At 40.0% G+C, this 20,377-nt stretch overlaps 1 protein-coding gene across 2 annotated transcripts in view; it reads right to left on the bottom strand.

Annotated features, from left to right (window-relative positions):
- The window catches only part of asic2 (acid-sensing (proton-gated) ion channel 2), a 357,870-nt gene that overhangs the window by 8,047 nt on the left and 329,446 nt on the right, over positions 1-20,377 (bottom strand). For both annotated transcript variants that reach the window (XM_023410938.2, XM_023410937.2), the window contains exons 2-5: positions 18,894-19,044; positions 8,567-8,694; positions 3,998-4,148; positions 3,610-3,666 (exon numbers count right to left, since the gene is read on the bottom strand). In XM_023410938.2, the coding sequence (XP_023266706.1) occupies positions 3,610-3,666; positions 3,998-4,148; positions 8,567-8,694; positions 18,894-19,044 (487 nt within the window). The remainder of the gene's footprint in view (positions 1-3,609; positions 3,667-3,997; positions 4,149-8,566; positions 8,695-18,893; positions 19,045-20,377) is intronic.

Here is a 20,377-nt window from a genome sequence, read left to right as displayed (position 1 = left end):
CACAGCTCTGCTTTGGCAGTTTGACTCAGAGGAAAAAAAAACACTGGATGGTTTTTGTTTTAAGCCCACAGCCTCCTACACAGTCTCCTACATCTCTCAGAGTGACGGTAATATTAAGGGACACAAGCTTGTCAAACATAGCTCCATCAAAAGCTTCTCTGACATCGAGGCCGCTCACACGCCTCACAAATCACTTTCTTAAACTAAAATTTTTAAGTTCCAAACTTTAAAATCGATCTGATTTAATTTCACCAGAGATTACCTTATCTACCTTACCTTATATCCTTTCTCACTACCAACAAACTTCTCTCTTTGGACTTAAAAATCTTCTTCACATTTTAAATCTCCCAATGGAGCCAAACTCATAGTCTCAGAATGAAAAGCAAAGGAGAAGTTAATGTTATCAGACTTATTTCTCACTTAGACAGCTCAGTGGCAAACCCGCAGATCACAGAGCATGAGGCAGCTATCCCCAACGGTGCACTAATAGCCGGCAGGGCCACATACTCACGTAATTGCAAGAGGAAATTCAATATGGCTTCTCAGTGGTCTCCTATTTTTATTCAAATGAGATGTTATTTGATATACGGGAGCAAGGACTCATGCATTCAAATGATTGATTTCTTTCTCTAATCCTCTCACCTTTGTCCACCTCCCTCACTCTTTTTCACTTTCACACATTTAAATCTAAAAGACCAAATTAGCATAATACATTTCTTCCTCTTTTCGTATTTTCTAAATGTTAATGCATAGCTAGTTTTTAATACTATGTGATATAAAGTATAAATACATATCTTTCTGACAGAAGGATAACTAATGTAACCGCTTCTTTAATACAGTTTTGGCAGGTTGAATCTCTTGCTCAGCAGCTATAAGAGAAATTGGAAACGATTGTGTTTTCTGTCTGCATGTGTAATTATAAACCATCTTTGTTTCCTCAGAAGAAATCGACTAGATAAGCAAATTGTTCTCAGTCAGCAGATGCAGCTGTCTCCTATTAAGAAATATTTTCAGTGCCGTCTGCAAAACTTGAGTGACACAGTTACAGCGAGAGAAAAACCCAATCAAACTTTGCCGTGTGAAATCTCCTCTGATGGGTATAGCAAATTGGCACTGGATTTAAAACTAGAATTCATTTGCATTCAATGATCCAAGCTGAGTGAGTGTGTGTGTTGGGACTGTGAAAGCCTTACTGTTCCAGAAATGAAGCCAATTACAGGAAAGAGAGAGGTAACAAGCTGTCTGAAATAAGCACCAAAGCTTTCCACACTGCTCATGCATCATACAGTGCAACTTGTGGTTTCAAGTGCATGTTAATGACACATTGGTGAGCTATACTGAATGCTCTTATGGCGTGGAAGAGTGCATCCTTGATGCTGATTGCCTGATTGTTGCCCTTGGCTACATGTTTTTGTACCTTTCTGGCTTTCAAGAAATAACTTTCCTCAGGGTGGGGGAAGAGGGGGCTGAGAAGAGAGACTGGTGTGGGAGGAGAGAAAGTTTTACTGAACTGTAATTCCCACTGGCCAACAGCTGAGGTTGATAAAGGTCATACATTACTTAGTATGCTTTTAAATCAACTTGTTATTTCTGTATTATTTATGTTTTTATTGACTTTGGGCTTTTATTTCTCAAAAATGCTGATTATATTACATTCAGTATTGTTAACAGTGGGTTTACTTATTCACAGTATTGACTATAATTTTTGAATTACTATGCAAGAAAATAAATTCATTTTATGCAGTGCTCTTTAGTTGCAAAACTCTACCACTGCTACCACTTAGGTTGCTAAATGGGTATAATTCTCAAAGGGTTGGTGCACCGAAAGCAAAAAACCTATTTTCTCAATTACCTCACTTAATCTATCAGACGGTTGTGGTTTTATTTGCCAAGACTTTGAGTTGTTCGTTTTTTAAAGTTGTGCCTCCAATGCAATACAATGAAAGTGGATGAAATTTATTTTGTTGTTCACGTGAGCCTGTTTTGATCTGTGAAAAACCTTCCCGGACCTGATGCGCAAAATGAATTCTCAAAGAGAGAACCCACCTGAAAGGAAATAGACCCAGTCTGAAAATATCTGAGGATCATTACAGTTGGATTTCTAGTCGATGCTTAAGAGAGGTAAATTTAAGAGATTATTAAGAGAGTCAAATTTATATACAGTCTATGGTCAATGCGACAGTTGGTTGAACACATACTCATAGTAACCTTGTCTCATTTTTGAATAAAAGACTTTCGCTGTGTTTCTCTGTGACACCAATGTGTTGTTCAATTTCGGAGGAGGTGCACGTGAGCGATGCCCTAATCTACAGGGTAATCTTGGAAATAACTCACATAGCTGCCATAACCATGATGTACCCCCTTTACGCAGACGTATAAATCCAACTTTAATCTGATCCAAAATGTTTACACCCTTCATAAAACAGATTTTCCTCCTGCAGTTATTATGACACACCCTGTAATCTGAGCTCACAGTAAATCCACTTGACACGTGTAATAGAGCAAACCCAAGCTGATGAGACTGAATATAATTTGGACATTTCTTGTTCTTGTTACTCTAGACATTCATTTCCATATTAGACACTGTAAACAGTCTTTGGCATTTTTATAGAAGGATTTTTTAACATCAAATTTTTAAATGCTTTTTGTGAGCCAACCCTTTTTATGTGTCACTGTCACCCAATGCATGCTGGAATAAGCTCCAGCCTTCCTTATGCCCCTCAACATGACATTGAAATATTCAATAGTGAGAAAACACCTCTTTATGATCTTGCTGCTTTGGAAGGCTAAACTTTTGACTTTTAACCACTTTCCCAGGAATTTAAGCTTGATAAAATCACAATGAATCTGCCTCATCTGACTTTCATGAGTCTCTCAAGTGTTTGGCTACAGCACAAGGTAAATATTGCACTGGTATTACGGCAGTTTCATAAAAAATCAAAACAAAGAAAATCAATTTTATATCTTAAAACAGCACAACCAGCCAACATTTAATACAACTGCCAAAGTTGATATAAAATCTTGAATTTGAAGGAATGAGTCAAGCCTGTATAATTTACCTCTATGCAGGAAATATGACCCATTATATATCTGACCATTCACCCATTAAATTAAACTCTAACAATGCAGTCCCTGTCTGCTCCGATGTTGGTTACTGACTTGATGAGGTCTACTCCCACAAGGGGAAATATTGAGATGAACCCTGTTCTCTTGATGAATCAAAAAGTAAAGTAGTGACACATACATTGAAACTTGACCAGCTGTGTGCCTGCAGAGCCTACATGCTGCATTTTAAATGAAGTCCAATGACAGACAAGGTCTATCACCTGTTACCAAAGTAAAGTTTTTTTCTCACCGCAGTGCTTTGGCATTCATGATAAAATACTTGAAATAAGCTTGAAAAGGGCTCTTAAATTGAACCCTTTCAAGCTTAAAATTCTCTCTGGTGTCGATGTTGCTCATCTTTAAAGCAGGTTTAGCAGTAAAGCTCTGAATCAAAAAAAAAAGCAAATCCTTTGCCTAGGCAAATAACGATATGTAAACCAGACTACAGTAAGTATATGTCATCTTGACTCATGCTCATGGGATTGGGTGTATATGCGGACTTACCAAGGGCAGGCTCAGCACAGTCTTTGTACTGCTCAGGCGTGCAGTACGGAGCATCACCTAGGGACAGTTTGAATGAAACACATTAGAGGAGGAAACTGGTCAGTGGCGGTGTTTAAACATTAACACTCTTGGAAGACTCTATAAACAAGTGTTAAAAGTGAGATGAATCAACAAACAATATGTGAGGCGCATCACCAGTTTCCTGCCAGATGCATAATCCCAGGGCTAATTTAAATGCCAACACCTAATCCAGTATTGACTTGTCGTGAGGCCTCTCGATGCTGTTTAATCTCACATAAAATACTGCAACCTTGCTGAAAACTTCTGTTGATAAATGCATGGTCAATACACCACCAAACACTGAAGTCGGACCAGCGGGGATTCTTACCGGGCATGTGCACCATCCTGCAGTTGCAGTTCTCCACAATGTAGCGCGTTTCACAGTCGATCCTACAGGCTGTTACACTGTAGGCCTCGAAAAAGCCAGACTCCAGAGCCTTCGACTCGCACTCTCCCCACGGGGGAGGCAGGTAGGTAAGCTATAGGTGTTACAAAAAGGAGGTGAGGGATTAGTGGGGCCTTGAGGAAGATATTTTCTCTCATACACATTCACACCAAGTTTTCTGCAGTGTCCACAGTGACTTCTTACGACCTTTTAATATCACATAGAAAGTAATCTAATACCTGTTTCACTGTCAAAGGAATGATGGCAGGTATAACAAGCTCCATGTAACAATAATACTGAGTGATTTAATAAATCAACTAACCTGAACAACCAAAAATGGATACATTAACCAATTAGAAAATAATCAACTTAAAATAATTAAAGTTTTTGCTAAAATTGACATATGCCCATTATTAGTTACTAGCAAGATTAAATAGTCTTCTGCGTGGACAATCTGCTGCTGCACAAGTTTACCTTGTATCGCAACAGCCTGCAACTATATTCAAAACAAGTTATACAGTTGTACACTAATGGTACTGTCTACAGCCCGCACGAAACAAAATCAAGACCTTTGTCTTGTCTTTTTCAGACCTTTTAAGGGCTCATTTTGAGCACACACACATAGAGACAAAATCCATGTACCAAGTTCAAAATGTGGACAGATCCTGACTGCAGCTTTCCAAAACATGTTCCCAAGTCCTTGACACTCAGCCAGTACAGAGAAGAGGAAGAGCCTCACAACAAACCAGGCGGTGCGGAAAACAATTCAACAGATAGCCAGACTCTGTCGGAAAAATCCCATAACACCCAGCAATGGGAGCACAAAAACTCCAAATGTTCACCTCCTGCTCCTGCAGCTCTGAAGACTGGAGCAGCAGATGAGAGACAGGGGATACCAGGCTGAGCAGCGTGGAGGCCCATCTGCTCCACAACACAGGCTGCGCGCTCTACCCGCGCTCTCAGTATCGATCACATGCCACCCTCTGGTCCCCAGATCCCTTCACCGTCATCCCAGTGCATCCCAAGTGAGGCTGCTTTGCTGCCAAAAGAGCATTTCTTTTTGGATGAAGCAAAACAGAACATCTTGCCAGGTGAAATTTGGCCACAGTTTGCTTGTTAGTACTGACAACATTTGAAGCCCTGCCCCTCCTATCAGCTCGTTGTTGTTTCTCTGCTTCGAGGGTGTTCGATGCTCAAGGTCTGTACAGTCACTTCACCAACACTTCAAACAATAAGTTCAAACACAATCCAAACAGAAATCTAGTGTGCTAAACATTTCTGCATCCAAAGACCTCTGGCCATTTTAGCTATAATGTCTCCTGTCACAATTAAGCATGCCATCCCTGATGCCAGCACAAGTGCGAGCAATGAACACTGACACCTGACGCTATTAATTTAATTAGGAATTTATGAAAGGTGCTTCTCTGCAATCCTCAACCTTTAAATTCACCTTCACAATCTCAGCTAATCTTCACCTCTGGTCTAATTAAAGTCAACTGTGGCCAATTCGAGATCTGATTATTTCTCTGTAATCAGATTGAGGTGCTCAATACCACTTTTCACTATGTTGAGACCTGCTGACCTGATTATGTCAGTCTAATAAGAGCAGAGACCTGTGCCCCACTCAGTATGTTATTAATCAGCGTTCCATTTCCCTGTTATACTGAATCAAGGTTAAGCTTTATAATTTGGTCAGCAAGGGACACTGTCAAAAAAAAGTTGGATTTGGGAACAGGGTGCATTTAATAAGGTCACGGTATTAACACTGGTTGGGTGAAATGGAGATTTTGGAGTCAAGGCTGGAGCTGAGCCTCAACATCACATCAGTGCACCCGGGCCCCACTGAGCTAAACTCAAAGACTCTGAGCTTGAATCAAGATGCAGCAACGGAATGACGGTATAATGAAGACTTTTTTTTTTAATCCTTGGGAAGAATGACTCTCTCAGCTAAGGGAACACCATGCCCCTTTAGCTTCAGTCAAAAGCCCACAGAAGGGCAATTTCAATGTCTGGAGAGCTTAAATTTAAAATTGCCTGCCTGTGTGTGAGGACTGATTCAGCCTTTACCATAGGCTGTGTACTTTGTGCCTTTAGCTCACTTGATTAAGCCGCTTTGATCTGGGCCCAATATTATTAGCCAAAATGAGTTCATTTAAACTCTTTGTCAAAGTCATTTTCACAGGCAGACTGATATGATATGGTATCCATTATAAAGATCCACTAATCACCAGGTTTTTTTTTACACACTCCACAAGGCCCCATCCCAAATCTTCGCCCTAGATACTCTACCCAGTCATCATTATCCTGATTGTTTTTGGACATATTTGAAAGTGCCCTCTGGGTTTCCACAGAGGAGGAAGAAGCTTGAACAGACAGGTGGGAGCTTCTCACAGTAGGAGGGTTTTTCCCAGACTTTTGGTACAAAGTGCAGTTCTGCATTAATTAGCTGGAGCTAAATTTGCAGCGTCTCCCACTGTGTGAGCTTGTGGAGAGGGGTAGTGTTTTCGCAGCAGGCAGGCAGATGAGGGCCTGTCTTCACCCTGCCAGTCACAGAACAGAGCTGACAGATAAGCAGAGACAGAAACCCTGGAGGCTCATTACCCAGGAGGCCTAACCATCTCTGGATAGATCTCCTCTTCTCCTTCCTGCCAAACGCTGAGGTGACTCTCTGTGTTGAAGCACCACACGGAGCTGTGATGTAGTGAGATGAGGTTTCAGCTGAATTTTGCTGAAAAAAACTTCCTAAAATTCAAATCAAACTCCTTTTTTATTCGCTATTTCAGTCGCTCTGTGTCAGTACATTTGCATGCACCATTACCTAGAAAAACCAGGGAATCTCATCTGTAAGCCATGCTTTTTATTTATTTGACCTATATTAGCAATGACAAACAAACACAACATGTGTCTTTATTTTTTACAAATAGACTTAAAACTTAAACTCCTACAGTATAATTTATGTAGTTTCAATTTTAGTCTGACTGAACTAATTCAGATTGAATTATTTCAATACGAGGGTGCATCTTTATATGTACTGATCTGTTCTTTCATCCAACGGTCCTGCTGTCATGGTTACAGTCTCCCTTTCTGAAGCATGGTCTGCAGTCTTTGTTATATGCATGCATATCCTACTTATAAAAAGCCAATTTCATGTTTGTAGGTTAGATAAGGAAGAAACTTTAGCAGGAAAGTGGGCATGTGTTTTTTGTTTATATTGAGATTTACAGACAAAAAAAGCAAATTACAGTTGGACCTGAGATCACATGCCCATTATTTTTGCTTCATGTCCCAAAACTCGGCTGTTATGGTTTTACCAGCACCAACTAAAAGCTCTAAAAAACAGACTGTGCTCTACCTTCCCAGCACCAAATGGCAGACAAACACAGTTAGTAACTAGCTGGTGGAGCATCTAGGTTCTAAAAAGTCAGGTATTATTTAGTAGAATTATATTTGCCAGGTGATCAGAAACACAACTCATTGCTCTGTATCTGCTGGACGAGTATGTGTTTGCTGACAAATTCACATAAATCAACTTAAAATGTGATAAAATGCCAGTGCTGCCCTCTAAGCTTGCTTCTGTTGCAAGTGTCAAAAAAATGAGTTACTGCAGGTTGAAGTGCATGTAAACACTGACTGACAGCCATTGGTTACCAAAGAAAAACAAATATCATTGATATTCCAGAAACAGAGGCCATTTTAAAGATGAGACGGCAATGAATTTATCTTGACAGAAATCTGTCTTCCCAGAAAAGAGCAATCCGGTCAACTCCCACTGCTCAGACAGACAATGCATTTTCAAAAGCTTGACTTAGAGGCAGGAAAACAGAAAGAGGTAAAAGAAAAACAAAGAAATATAGAGATGAAAAGTGACAAAGGGAGACAGAACTAATAACCCTTTGTAAAACTGACACGACAGAAAAGGAGTCACAATAAAAAGACATTCAGCTTGGGACTGTGGAAACACCCTCAGTGGTTTGTTCAACTTAAACCAAAATAATGAAAAAGAGAAGAAGTCGAAAAACAGCCTTGTGAAGTGGGAGCCTCTGGGGACAGAGAGAAGGCTATTTGCATCAAATATCTGTTATGACTGTATATATCTATGAGGCCTGCAGCATTTAATATTGGCCTTGTGTGATGGAACAATGCTTCAGTATGATTGAGTGGGCAGAGTTTGAGTGAAGCACCTCTCTACCAGCAAGGTCAAAGCCACTGACAGAGGGAGAAGTTATCATTTGTCAGTCAACAATCACTAAGGGACCACAGAGGCCAATTGAGGGCCCAGAGGGGGCTGAGACACACATGCAGTAACAAAGCCATCCACACACACACTCACACAAATACATGGAGAAAAATCCCACCATGCCTGTTATGGCAACTTATTTATGACAGGTTTTTTTTTCTCTGAGCGATAAGCTGAACATGCGGATTAGAAAAGAAAAACAGCACAAGGAAGAGAAATGAAAAAAAAAAAAAAAAGCTATTAACTGTGTATCGGCGGAAGTCAGGGACACTTACCCTCTGCTCCTGTGTGGCTACAAAAGTCTGGAAGCCGGGGGCCACGCCAAAGCCCAGCTCATGAACAAACGGGGGCTCCGCCTGGCTGTGGATCTGCACCCGCACACCTGCCTCAAAGGCTGTATCCTCTGGAAAGGAGACAAATAGAAAGGCCCAATAAGCTGATTTATTAGGTCAATAAACAAACAGAGATGTGCAAAAAATAAAAACATGTAAATGTCTTTGGCTTTTTGACTTGTTCTGCCTAGGGAAAGAAGAAGGAAAAAACTCAACACAGAAAAATTTTACATTCAACATTTTACACTCAACAGATGCGTTTTTAACTCAACAGAGTTAAAAACTGAGTTTCTTGCTTGAAACAACCATTTAGAAATCAATTTCAGGCTTTTGGCTCAAAGCCTCAGGCTTTTAAGACCGTCTTTGTCATAAGAGACATTCTGTCCCCCATTTGTCTTGACATTAAACACAGGTAGAGATGACCTTTTTCCTGTCGGTCATAGCACTTGTATGCACACACATGCACAGGCAAGGACATAAAGAGCCGTAATATTTATGGGAGGAGAGAGAGCTGTCTTTGTAGAAATCGATAGGAGTTCTCTCTCCATGTCTTCACATTCAGTGGTGTGCTCCGGGACATTCAGTCAAGGCTTTCCACTGTCAGTCGACTACCCCAACACCCTGGGGCACTCTGCAGCCAAGACATCAGAGCCTTTCAGCATGGCCAGCCTTGCAAATGAACACGAACACGAACACGAACACGAACACACACACACACACACACACACACACACACACACACACACACACACACACACACACACACAGTATCCCACTACTATGATACGTTCATCAGTCAAACATCTGCAGTGGCTGATACGGCGACAGCTTGGCTGCATTCACATTAAAGAATAGATGCAGGAATCAAACATGCTTTATTTAGCTGTGTGTGGTTGCTGTGGCTTTGAAAGAACATCACTGTGAAAAAGTACAGTAAGTGTGTGTGTGTGTGTTTGTAAAAGGCAAAAATAGAAAAAAAGGACATTGGCTGCTTGAGGGAGATAATCAGAGTCCATGTCTGTGAGTGTGTCAGAAATAGGAAGTGTATATGCATAAATTTGTATCGTGTTTTTGAGGATGTGTGTGTCAGAGAGAGAGAAACTATGTTTGTGAATAATAATGACACATCGCTGACTCTGTGTTCATATGTGTGTGTGGGGAAGTTAATCATTTTTTGTCCTATGCTGTGCAGTGGCCGTTCTGTCCTGTAATATATAGTATCATGTCCTGTGTAATGAAGGTCTTGTACTGGCATGTGGCTGACAGGTTTTATGTCCTTTATGTCTCATCTTACACTGTCCATCTCTCTAACTTACCATTTGTAGTGTGTCCATTGTACCATTAAGAAGCTATACCTTTTGTGTATATAGGAAATACATATTTTGACTGGATTCACATCATTTACACACAAAAAGGAAACTGCATCACAAAATTTTCCCAAGGTATTATATAGTGTATGGCTAAATATTTCACTGTGTAACACCTTCGTCCAAACTGTGGACATTAACCTGTAGCTATAACAGCTTCCTCTCTTTCCATCTTCTGGATCCTGACTGCAGGGATTTGTTCAGCCACAAGAACATTAGTGAGGTGGCCCAGTGCTGTTGGGTGATAAGGCCTGGCTCACAGTCAGTGTTTATCCCAAAGGTGTGGGATGTGGTTGAGGTAAGGACAGGGTTGTCCACATACTTTTGGCCACAAAGACAGGTTACATCCAATCAAAAAGGCCAGATAAGATCATGTTAGGCTAAAGTTAAGCACTTCCCCCTCAACAAGATTTTAGGCTAAATTCAGATCATAAACCTGCCAATTTGGCTGTACTTTAGTGAAGCAGACTAAAGTGGCCTAAACAGATACAATATAAACAAAATCAGGTTAAATCACACTATGATTAAAAAAGTCATTTCTTTATGGATTAGGCTTTGTGCTGCTAAAACAGGAAAGGGCCTTCCCCAAACTGTTGCCACATATCTGCAAGCACATTATATTCCAAAGTATCTTTTTATGCAGCAGCATGAAGATTTTCATTAATTTCAATTTATTGCGTTCATCACATACATACAAATGCACATTCCTGGTGGATTACTTTGTAACACGAATGCCACATTTGTACTACTAAAGAAAATATAGTTGCCACCACTGACAACTTTCCATCATTGTATTGAGTATTTACAAACTGCCGTGCAGAGTTTAGGTGTCTGAGAAGCCTTTAAACACATTAATCTGTAACTCAAACTGAACTTCCAGGATTGTATTTTATTGTCTCACTTGTGCCTTAAGCAACATGCCCCCCAACAACGCTGCCCCTAGTGTTGTTTTAACACAGGGTTGTGTTTGGTCTAAATGCCCACAAAGGGTCTAGACTAAACCACGTAAAAGTGCCCTAGACCAAAAGTACACAAAAATACATGTAGAGGTGCATCCCTCATTTGTCATTTGACGACAATTCCACTGCCATTTGATCATAAGTGGATATAAAATGTGAAATCACAGCTATATGTGTTTATTGTAGTTGTTGGATAAATGCTCCATTAGCAGCCATAGCACAGCTAGATCTTACATAATTAGCCACTGTTATCCAAAAACTATTAAAAACACATTAAAAAAGCAATACCGTTGTGCTGGGTGACATATTCCTTCATTACAATGAACATTAAACAGCATAAACAAGGAACTGCATCCCTGAGCCTGCACAGCACAGCCTGTACATTGTGGAAATAGAGACAGTAACTACACTGGCTGTTCATTGTGATAAAGAAATGTCGCCCAATGCGTCTGTGCGGCTATTTAGTCTGTCTTTAATGGTATTTGTAGGAAAAATGAGTTCTATAACATGGAGGTAAGAGTTATGAGGCTGCGGCTACATGTGCGATACTTATCAGTGGCAGAAATTCACATTGTTGTTTTGGAATGTGTTGGTAATAACAAAAAGACAAAATAACAACAGCTTTAGCATTTAACTTAAAATGTTTGTGTATTTAGGTGAAAGTTCACAATATACAGTTTTCTGTAATTACATTCTTGGTAAACATAGCTTTGCTGCTCTTGGTAACTATTTAACAGCACTAATATGTTTACTGCTTCAACTAACCCTTCTGTGTTGCACATAAATATGTATCTATTTGCTCAGCTGTTGTGTGTTTGTGCATTTATCAACCAAATCACTTGCTGTAACACAAACATCCACTTGCTAAATTATTGGCTGAATATATGTTGGACTTGATGTCAGATGCTTGAAGTGAATATTGATTAGTATTAGAACATCTGAAAAGAGACAGAACATGACTTCAAGCAGAAACATGTCTTTTTTCCAGCCAACATCCGCTGCATTTAAAAGGTTTTTTTTATTAATAATGGCGACATTCAAAAATGGCACAATAATGTGTGAAAATGTATTTTGCAATAAATATGCTTTGAAAATACTATGAACTGTTATTTATACTTAGAACAACACCACATGTGACAGGAAGAAGAACAAGCAACTACAGACAAAACACAACTGGTGTACAGCACAAGATGAAGCAGACAAGAACTCATAGGGGACAAAAGTCAGTACTGGAAGTCTTCACAGGTTCTTCACAAGACTTGATCTGGGTCTTGAACTGGGATGGGTCAAAATTCAGTCTAATCCGACAGGGTAAGATCTAATTCTGTTGTAGTGGGTTTTACAAGAAGTTTCAAGGCGAAACAAACTAGTTTGTACGATGTGTCATTTTACATCAGCGGAGAGCAAAAGTGGTTGTAGGTGTTAGCTGCCACATGGTTACACTCAAAGACGCCTTTCCTGGGAGGCATTCATAGTGTTGCACTCAGTTGACGAAACATGAACGGACAGAGGTAGGTCTGTACATACGAAGAGCATTTGAGAGAGAAGTTTGCTTGTTTGTTACTGTTTACTTTCTCATCTTCGTACACCTGGACATCTGAGGCGGGCGTCAATGTCGGATTGTTGCTTTTAGAAAGTAACACAAAATGTCAGACAAGGCACCCCGAGGTATTTTGGTCAGAGAGGTGTTGGGGGAAGGGGGTTTCAAATGCTGTTACTGCTGCTTGTTATTTTTCATTGTATCGTGCTGCTGCCAGTGTTAATTTTGTCTCTCTGTTTGGGCCTACTCAGATCGACCATATTTTGGAGTGGCTCTAATAATTCTTGGGTTTATTTTACACATCCTCTGACTATAAATGTATTTTGGATTGTGTCTCTGTTTTTCAAACTTAATGTATGCATGTCAGTAGTTTTTTTTTTTATGTAAATTTGGGTTGGGAAACGATATTCAGTTTCTTATCACATCAGACAAAGAAAAGCAGCAAATCCTCAGTTGACAAGCTGAAACCAACTGATCAATAATCTACAAATTGTTTCAGCTACATTTTCCCGCATTACACTGGCTTGTTATACTCGAGCCAGATGACCAAATGGATGTTTATACACAGGGGACACATGAGACAATAATCTCTTACTGAGAGTGAAAATGAGATGTGTGTGTGTGTGTGTGTGTGTGTGTTTGCACACTATATCTGTCTGAACAAACAATGAGAATGAGTGTATGTGTGTGTGAGAGAGTTAGAGATCAGATCAAAAGGGGCTCGCTGTGCTTGTTTGCGCTCCAGTCAGTTCAACTTTCCTTATCAAAAAATGATTAAGAAGATTTTGGATAACCATGTTTGTCATATCTGACCAGAGCTGGAGCAGAATCAAAGATAGCTCCATAGATTTGTAGTTACTATGTATTTCATCACCACTATCACACTCATTTAACTTGGAATGACTCAACAATATAAGAGAGGCGGACTAAATTAGGATGCTATCAGCACCCACAATCACAACTTAGATCTCGCTGCTTTGTATAACAGTGAATGAATTCAGGTGGTGTTCTGCTTTCACCTCCATTCTCCTTCAGCATTTCAAGTGATTGCACATTTTGTTCTGGAAAAACATGATAGGGAGAGACAATTGACTGGGGTAAATGAGAAAATGTAGATGCCTTTATATTTAAAATGAAATTGTAAAATAGTCACGTATTATCAGACATTTCTTCGTACTTGTTGGGGAGATAGTGTGAGGTAATGTGCATTCTTGTTTAGGCACCTCTGTGGAGCACATGCACTTCCTCTCCACCTGTCTGCCAACTACATGTCTGTCAATAAAACCACGTCTCCATCTCACATTTGTCCACTTGTTATCACAGTCAGGACGGGGGTGTCAGGCTTCATGAGGGGTCTATATTATCTTTTTAATGTGAGAGTGTAGGGGCAGAACATGTTTAGCAAGCTGAAGGTAAATTTGTTACTACTTTGTTGCTACTTGTTTAAGGTTAGGCTGATGTTAGCATTTAGCTCAAAGAAGCACTGCACCTAAGTACAGCCTCTCATAGCTGCTAACATGTCTGTAAACTCTTAATGTGGATTTCTGTAACTGATCTTTTCACTATAGTATTAACATCCTTTCTTCTGTGCACTTTATTTGTGCACATTTTAGCCAGCTTTCTGCTGTGTTTAACTATTGCTTTATAAAACTACTTATAATATTTTTCACAGAAAACCTTGAGTGTAAGGACTAAACATGCCCACACTTGAGTTTTACGGTTCATTTTTGACCTTATAAAATCTCACAACAAGGTCTCTTTAGTGGCTGGTCTGGAGTTTTTGATCAATATCAGATGATGTTCATCAGCCCATAAATTTCCCAGTCGTCATGGAAACGTAAATGTTATCATTTCCATGTGTTCTCAGCACTTTAAGGACTTCTCGTCAATACTTATGCTGTCCTGTTTAGTCATTCCCTGATTACTCTGCTTCTCTACACTTCTGCATTGTCCTATTTTAATGTAGCAATTCAGACATTATTCTTCAAACTTACATTAGGCAGAGTTTTTAATCTAAAAGTATACACCAATCTCAGCCTAATTTACAAACTGAGGCAAACTGCAACACAGAAACTGTCCCATCATGCTGAGCTAAAATTTACTTTGTGCAGCCATAGAGAAAAATCACAATTTACAACAAGAATGACAATGAAAGACAATGTCCTCTAAACTGCACTGCAGTCACTCTGATACTGCAGCTGAATCTCCAGCGAAAATGTAACCAACACCAGCAATAATTAAAGAAACATAACGTCTGGATACTGACATACTTGGAAACTACACAGTAAGCAATTACTGCTCTCATTTGTCCTCACCAATGTAAGAACTTTCTGGTGCGACAACTTTAAGTTTTCAAGAAGTGAATGCAAAAGTTTGCCACCTATATACATAGACATGAACATCACACTGACCTACCATTGCAAAGAGAAATGACGTGAAAGTAGAAAAGATAAAAGGATCAAGGACTTTTTCCTCTTCCACTTTGCACTCGGTTTAACCTGTTGCTGAACAAACATCGTTCTGCTCCTTCCGGGCGCTTCTCAGAGTGCTCTTCACCATCGCTCTGATTTAATAACTGCAGACTCAAAGAGTGCAGAGACATGCCGAAATTTTAGCACACACTCAAATGCTTATTGTGCTCCACTTGCTTGTTTCCCACATAAAATGAGAGCTAAAATGAGAGATGAGAGATGCTACATTGATGGAAAACAGAAGGATGCAGACAGCACAGACTGGTGACGAGTCCCACTACTGTTTACCTAAACTGCTTTGACTGCAAATGAAATAAAGCACGACAGCTTTGTTTGAAAGAAAAAAAATACATACAGGTGATGTGAGGATATCAACTGAAAAACTAGAATTACTACCTTGTGGTTGTTTGTCTCTACCAACCAGCCAAGTAGCAGGAAATATGGTCATTATCTCCCTTTGCTGAGTTACAGCATTGAATAATGGCAGGTGTTTTTGCTGAACATTATGATGTCACAGTTGACCTTTGATTATTTGCATATAAAATGATATCACTTCATCATTTTATTCTATTAGACATTTGTGTGAAATTGTGTCATAATAAGTACATGAATTCATGAGTTATGGCCGGAAATGAGATTTGTCAGGTCACAGTGACCTTGACCTTTGACCTTTAACCACCAAATTCTGATCAGTTAATCCAATTGACTCCAACTGAACATTTGCACCAAATTTGAAAAAAATCCCTCGAGGCATTACTGAGATTAAGCAGTAGTAGTTTGCCAGAATGGGACTAACGTACGGACAGGCGGACAACCTGAAAACATAACGCCTACGGCCCTGACTGTCACAGATGCAGAGGTATAATAATTCAGATGAAAATTTAGTGCAAAGTAAAACAGCAATAAACAAGAGAGAAACAACCAAATCTAAGTTAAGTGAGAAATAGACACTTAAAAAAAACTTGATGTAAAATGCTTTTCTCACATTCTCAGAAAGGAGATAAAAAATAGTTCAATAACTCCATAACTCTTTGCATCTCTCCCATTCAGACACAGTGGATGAGCAGAATGTAATTGGTTGCTTACTCTGAAATGTCAGGTTTAGAGTACTGATTCGATCTAAAACAAAACTCTCTGATGTGTATGATTAAAAAAATAAAAAAGATGTTAGTCTCTGATAGAAGAAGAAATGGGACTTGAATGTCATCGCAGTTTCATAGGCTGGGACGTGTTTGAAGGGTTTTTCACCACTGCAAACATTTTGTAGCTCTGCTGCTGAAGGGAAACATGTGGTGGGTGCTGAGTGACTAAACAGACTACTTTGATCCAAGCTGCCTGACGAATCATATATTGCAAAAGGCCTGTCCAACTCTCAAACTTCAGATGACTTTTCAAAAAAAGGTCAATGTGTAGCAGGAGTTGAACTAATTATTCGAAATTGAAGATGTGAAAGTCTGTGTGCCAAGTTCACAGCTGGTAGGAAGAATTCTTAGCTTACATAATAAAAACTGTTTCTCCACCTCCATGTGCTGGCGGCTATTTTTATTTAATTTTAAATTACTATTCTGAGCTTCACTGAATTTAGCAAACACAAAAGCATGAGGATTGTGTCTGCGATTGAAGCTCAGTGAGGCAACATGTCTTTACAAAGATGCAGCAGGCATCTGTGGAACCAAAGCTTACAATTTCCAGCCCTCCTCCATCTTAGTTGCATTCATACAGGAACTGAAAGAAAAAACACTTGTTGGCAAACGATGGTTTGATTCAAAGTCCCCATCACTTAGGTTGATTTCCTGGGGGCCCTCCATGAAAATATCAATTGGTATCCAAGTGTGCTTGATAAAATATCATCAGGTCAGCGAGCATATAGACAGAAATAACAGACAGACACATCCAATCCACTTATTATTTCCATCCGTGAGCAGTTTGGTCAGCAACACAGTGAGGAGGAGGCTGGGTATCCAGGCAACAGGCCATCTGTTTTCTCCCACCACTCAAACTTATATCCATCTTGTCCATTTTTCATACCATGAAACGTGTTGTTTTTTAAATTTTTGTCCATCATGATAAGTGAGGAGGAGTGTCATGGCTGCCCTGCAGCTCCCTGGGCAGAGCAGTGTGCTAATAGAACCCCAGAGACAGACCTGATGGCCTCTGGATGATGGACAATAAGAGAAGCCACAGATGGATAGAGAAAATGTAATTGGTGGAGGGAGATGGGGGAAGAGAGTGTGCAGAGCGTGCCCCTCATGCCTGCACAGTGAAAGAGACCTGGCTCAGTTAAGGAGACAGTGTGCTCCCCACTGAGGCTGACTCAGCTCATCTGGGCTAATTAAACCACACAGGGATAAACAAGGGCACTGGAAACTGGAGCCTGCTGGGAGAGCCTGCTCCACATGCTGTCAGGGTGGTGGCTGGAGAACAGCCTGTTCAAACAGAAATGAAACCAAGAGGTGTTCAGGACAGAGGGCTGTGGGACCTGCTGTCCACAGAAGAACACACGTGGGAGTGATAGGACGCGGGCTTTTTGATGATGGATCTTCTTTAAATTTGAGCCCAGAGTAAATAATGTCCATCTGCTGGGCAGCTCATAGCTTGGCTAGATGCTATGGGAACTCCCCTGTCTGCCTTCCACTCGGTTCAGACGTGACTCGGCCATTCAATGAGCTTCACTGTGGAACCACTCAGGCAGCCGCCTTCCCTAAAATACTCAATCGGAACCACTAACAAGATCTCTAATACACATCAATATGGGGGATATTTTAGAGTTACGCTACTCTATAACAAAGATCATCAAAGAGGCTTCAGTGCTCGACCTGAAAGGGTTTTGAATATGCATTATGGTCACTGAAACGTCTGTGTTCTCTAAGAATCTAAGAATCTCCAAAAATCACAGCCACTCAGAACTGGTTGTGCAGATATTGCCAATTTTCATATCATATTCATCATATTCAGAGTGAATACAACAGTAGAATATACATGAAGTCCACAGTCATTGTAATAAGAAGTGCCTGGAGTGGACTGTAAAAGGTCCCAGTGCTCTAAAAATAAGCATTTTGTTGTGGGCAAATACTTGAGTATTAGACCAAGTATACACTGTGATACTTTACAAAAGATACTACTGGTGGGAGCAGTCATGAAAACACAACACTGCTTTGTAATAGCAGCTGTTACACAGTATTAACAATAGTGTTTCACTGATGATCATCTCACATATCGTGAAGCACTACACTCAATTTTCTACAGCTTTATTTATTCAAAATTTAATACGTTTTTCTGGGTGTGAAACTGTCCCCAAAGTGATATCATCAGGGGGGCACTCAATCATTTTTGTGTTAATTATGGCAAAATTAAATAATCTGAATGAAAAATACTCATGGCTCAAAGGCTCAGTGTGGGACACAACTAGGGAAATAAAGTTTTAAATACTTTATTTGATTTTCATCGTCTCAGACTCACTTTGCACTAGATATTTCTTCCCTTTTTCTTAGGATCTATATTTCCTCCACATGCTAATGCACTTAAAATAGGAGGAGGGCAAAAAGAAAGAAGAAGGCGGAAGTGTTTGAAACCACTGTGGTAAATAAGGTTTTGCAGCCGGTGCAATAGTATCTTTCATGTGATATTACATAATAACATAGTATTTGTAGGAATGAGAAAAGGAGGCTCATTGGATTTAAACATTATGCAGCTCTGTATGGATCTACTTGGCGTACTGTATACAATCCACCACCATCAAGTAGTCAAAAACAGTCCCTCTGTGTAGCACAATATTACTGGTACAGGGATCATAAACTGTAGAGAAAGAACACATGTAGTGAAGACTATATTACACTACTACTAGTGAATGGCTTCATAGGAATAAAAAAATGTTTTAATCACGTTTGATCTGTTTAAAGTCAGTCACACAGGTGAGCATGTTGTCAGGCTTACCTGTGTCCCCCCACACTGGCAGGTACTCGTCCTGCTGGATGTCCAGCATTATCTCCAGGCCATTTCCTGTCCCTCCCTTCATGGTGGTGCGGAGCGTCTTCCCCTCCTCTGCAGCGTTGAACACATAGCACTTGCCATACCTGGTGAACACCTGAGAAGAAAGGACAAAATTGTAAAGGTAACATTGCACTAGATACACTTGAAAGCTGCACAATGATCGGACTATAGTTTCATGTTTCCATGTCTTAACCCTTTCTAAATTATATATCAGTGTTCGTCTCTTTTGTATTTTGCTTTTGAACCGAAGCAGTTTTCACTTTATTTTCCCCCATGTGTGATGGTTTTCAAAATGCAGCATAACATATTCATGATGCGTCAGATTCTAGTCTAGTCTAATCTAGTTTACCTGGTTTTTATTGAAACCATGATACAATGACCTGAATTATTTCTGATACTCTAAACTTGATAATTGATAGGAAGGTGCGAGGCCTTTTCCCATCATTTCTAAGCAGATTCCTGGATATTTGTGCTCAGCGGACAGAGAACACAGATATCACTAGAAAAAGTCTGTTGCACTGATTGCTGTAGAATGGGGGTTATGTCTGAGTGCCCAGGTTTGACTGAGTGTTGGCTCTGAAAATAACTTTTGACCCAAATTACTTCAATTGGGTTGAAAGGGTTAAAGTCATTTTCATGTGATCACACTGGCAGTGATGGGAGTTTTTTTTCTTTTATTTCACAAGGCGCACACACACACACACACACACACACACACATACACGGAGAGAGACCCTGATGGGCTGCAGGTTTTTCTGTGAAGTGTGTCTTAAGTCTGGTGATAAATGCAGGCTGCCAGGGAGCCACTCTCTTTCATTCACACATTATCTTACTTTCTTTCTGCAGGAGCCTTCAGCTTCTTAATTGTGCACAGCTTTTATTTGGTAAAGCCAAGCAAGAGTAAAGCCCACAGAAAAGACCAAGTCAAAAAACAGGCAATTTCCCATTTAATCTCTTAAAAGCAGAGAGCACCTTGCCATTACTCTCCCACACTTTAAAAAGGTTATAAGCAAAAACTGCAAACATTCTCTATTCCCTCCGTGCTGTGTTTGTGTTAACAATATATGACACACTCCTATTAGAGGTACTGCATCTTCTTCCACTAATGTCTCTGTCCCACCATCATCTCTCCAAGACTCACCAAATGGCTTTGAGGCATTTACAAACAAAAGTTGACTTAAAATTGCAGAGTGCAGTTTATTTGAGATGTACAGACAGGTGACAAAGGAAAAACCAACACAAAGTATCTCAGGAAGATGTTAAGCTACCACGTGCCTCCAGAACAGCTTCATTGTTCCACATTGATTCTCCAAGTCTACTGGAGGGATGAACACAAATCTTCCAAAAGACGTTCCCTCATTTGGTGATTTGATGATGGTGGTGGAGAGTGCTTTCCAACACGTCAGTCCAAAATCTCCCATTGATGT

The sequence above is a fragment of the Seriola lalandi genome, unplaced genomic scaffold, assembly GCF_002814215.2.
Source record: "Seriola lalandi dorsalis isolate HSWRI2012SDOR001 ecotype SW California unplaced genomic scaffold, Sedor1 jcf7180002054443, whole genome shotgun sequence".
In the NCBI taxonomy this organism is placed as follows: domain Eukaryota; kingdom Metazoa; phylum Chordata; class Actinopteri; order Carangiformes; family Carangidae; genus Seriola; species Seriola lalandi.
Note: the sequence above shows the minus strand (reverse complement) of the source record. Positions and strands in the feature narration are given on the sequence as shown.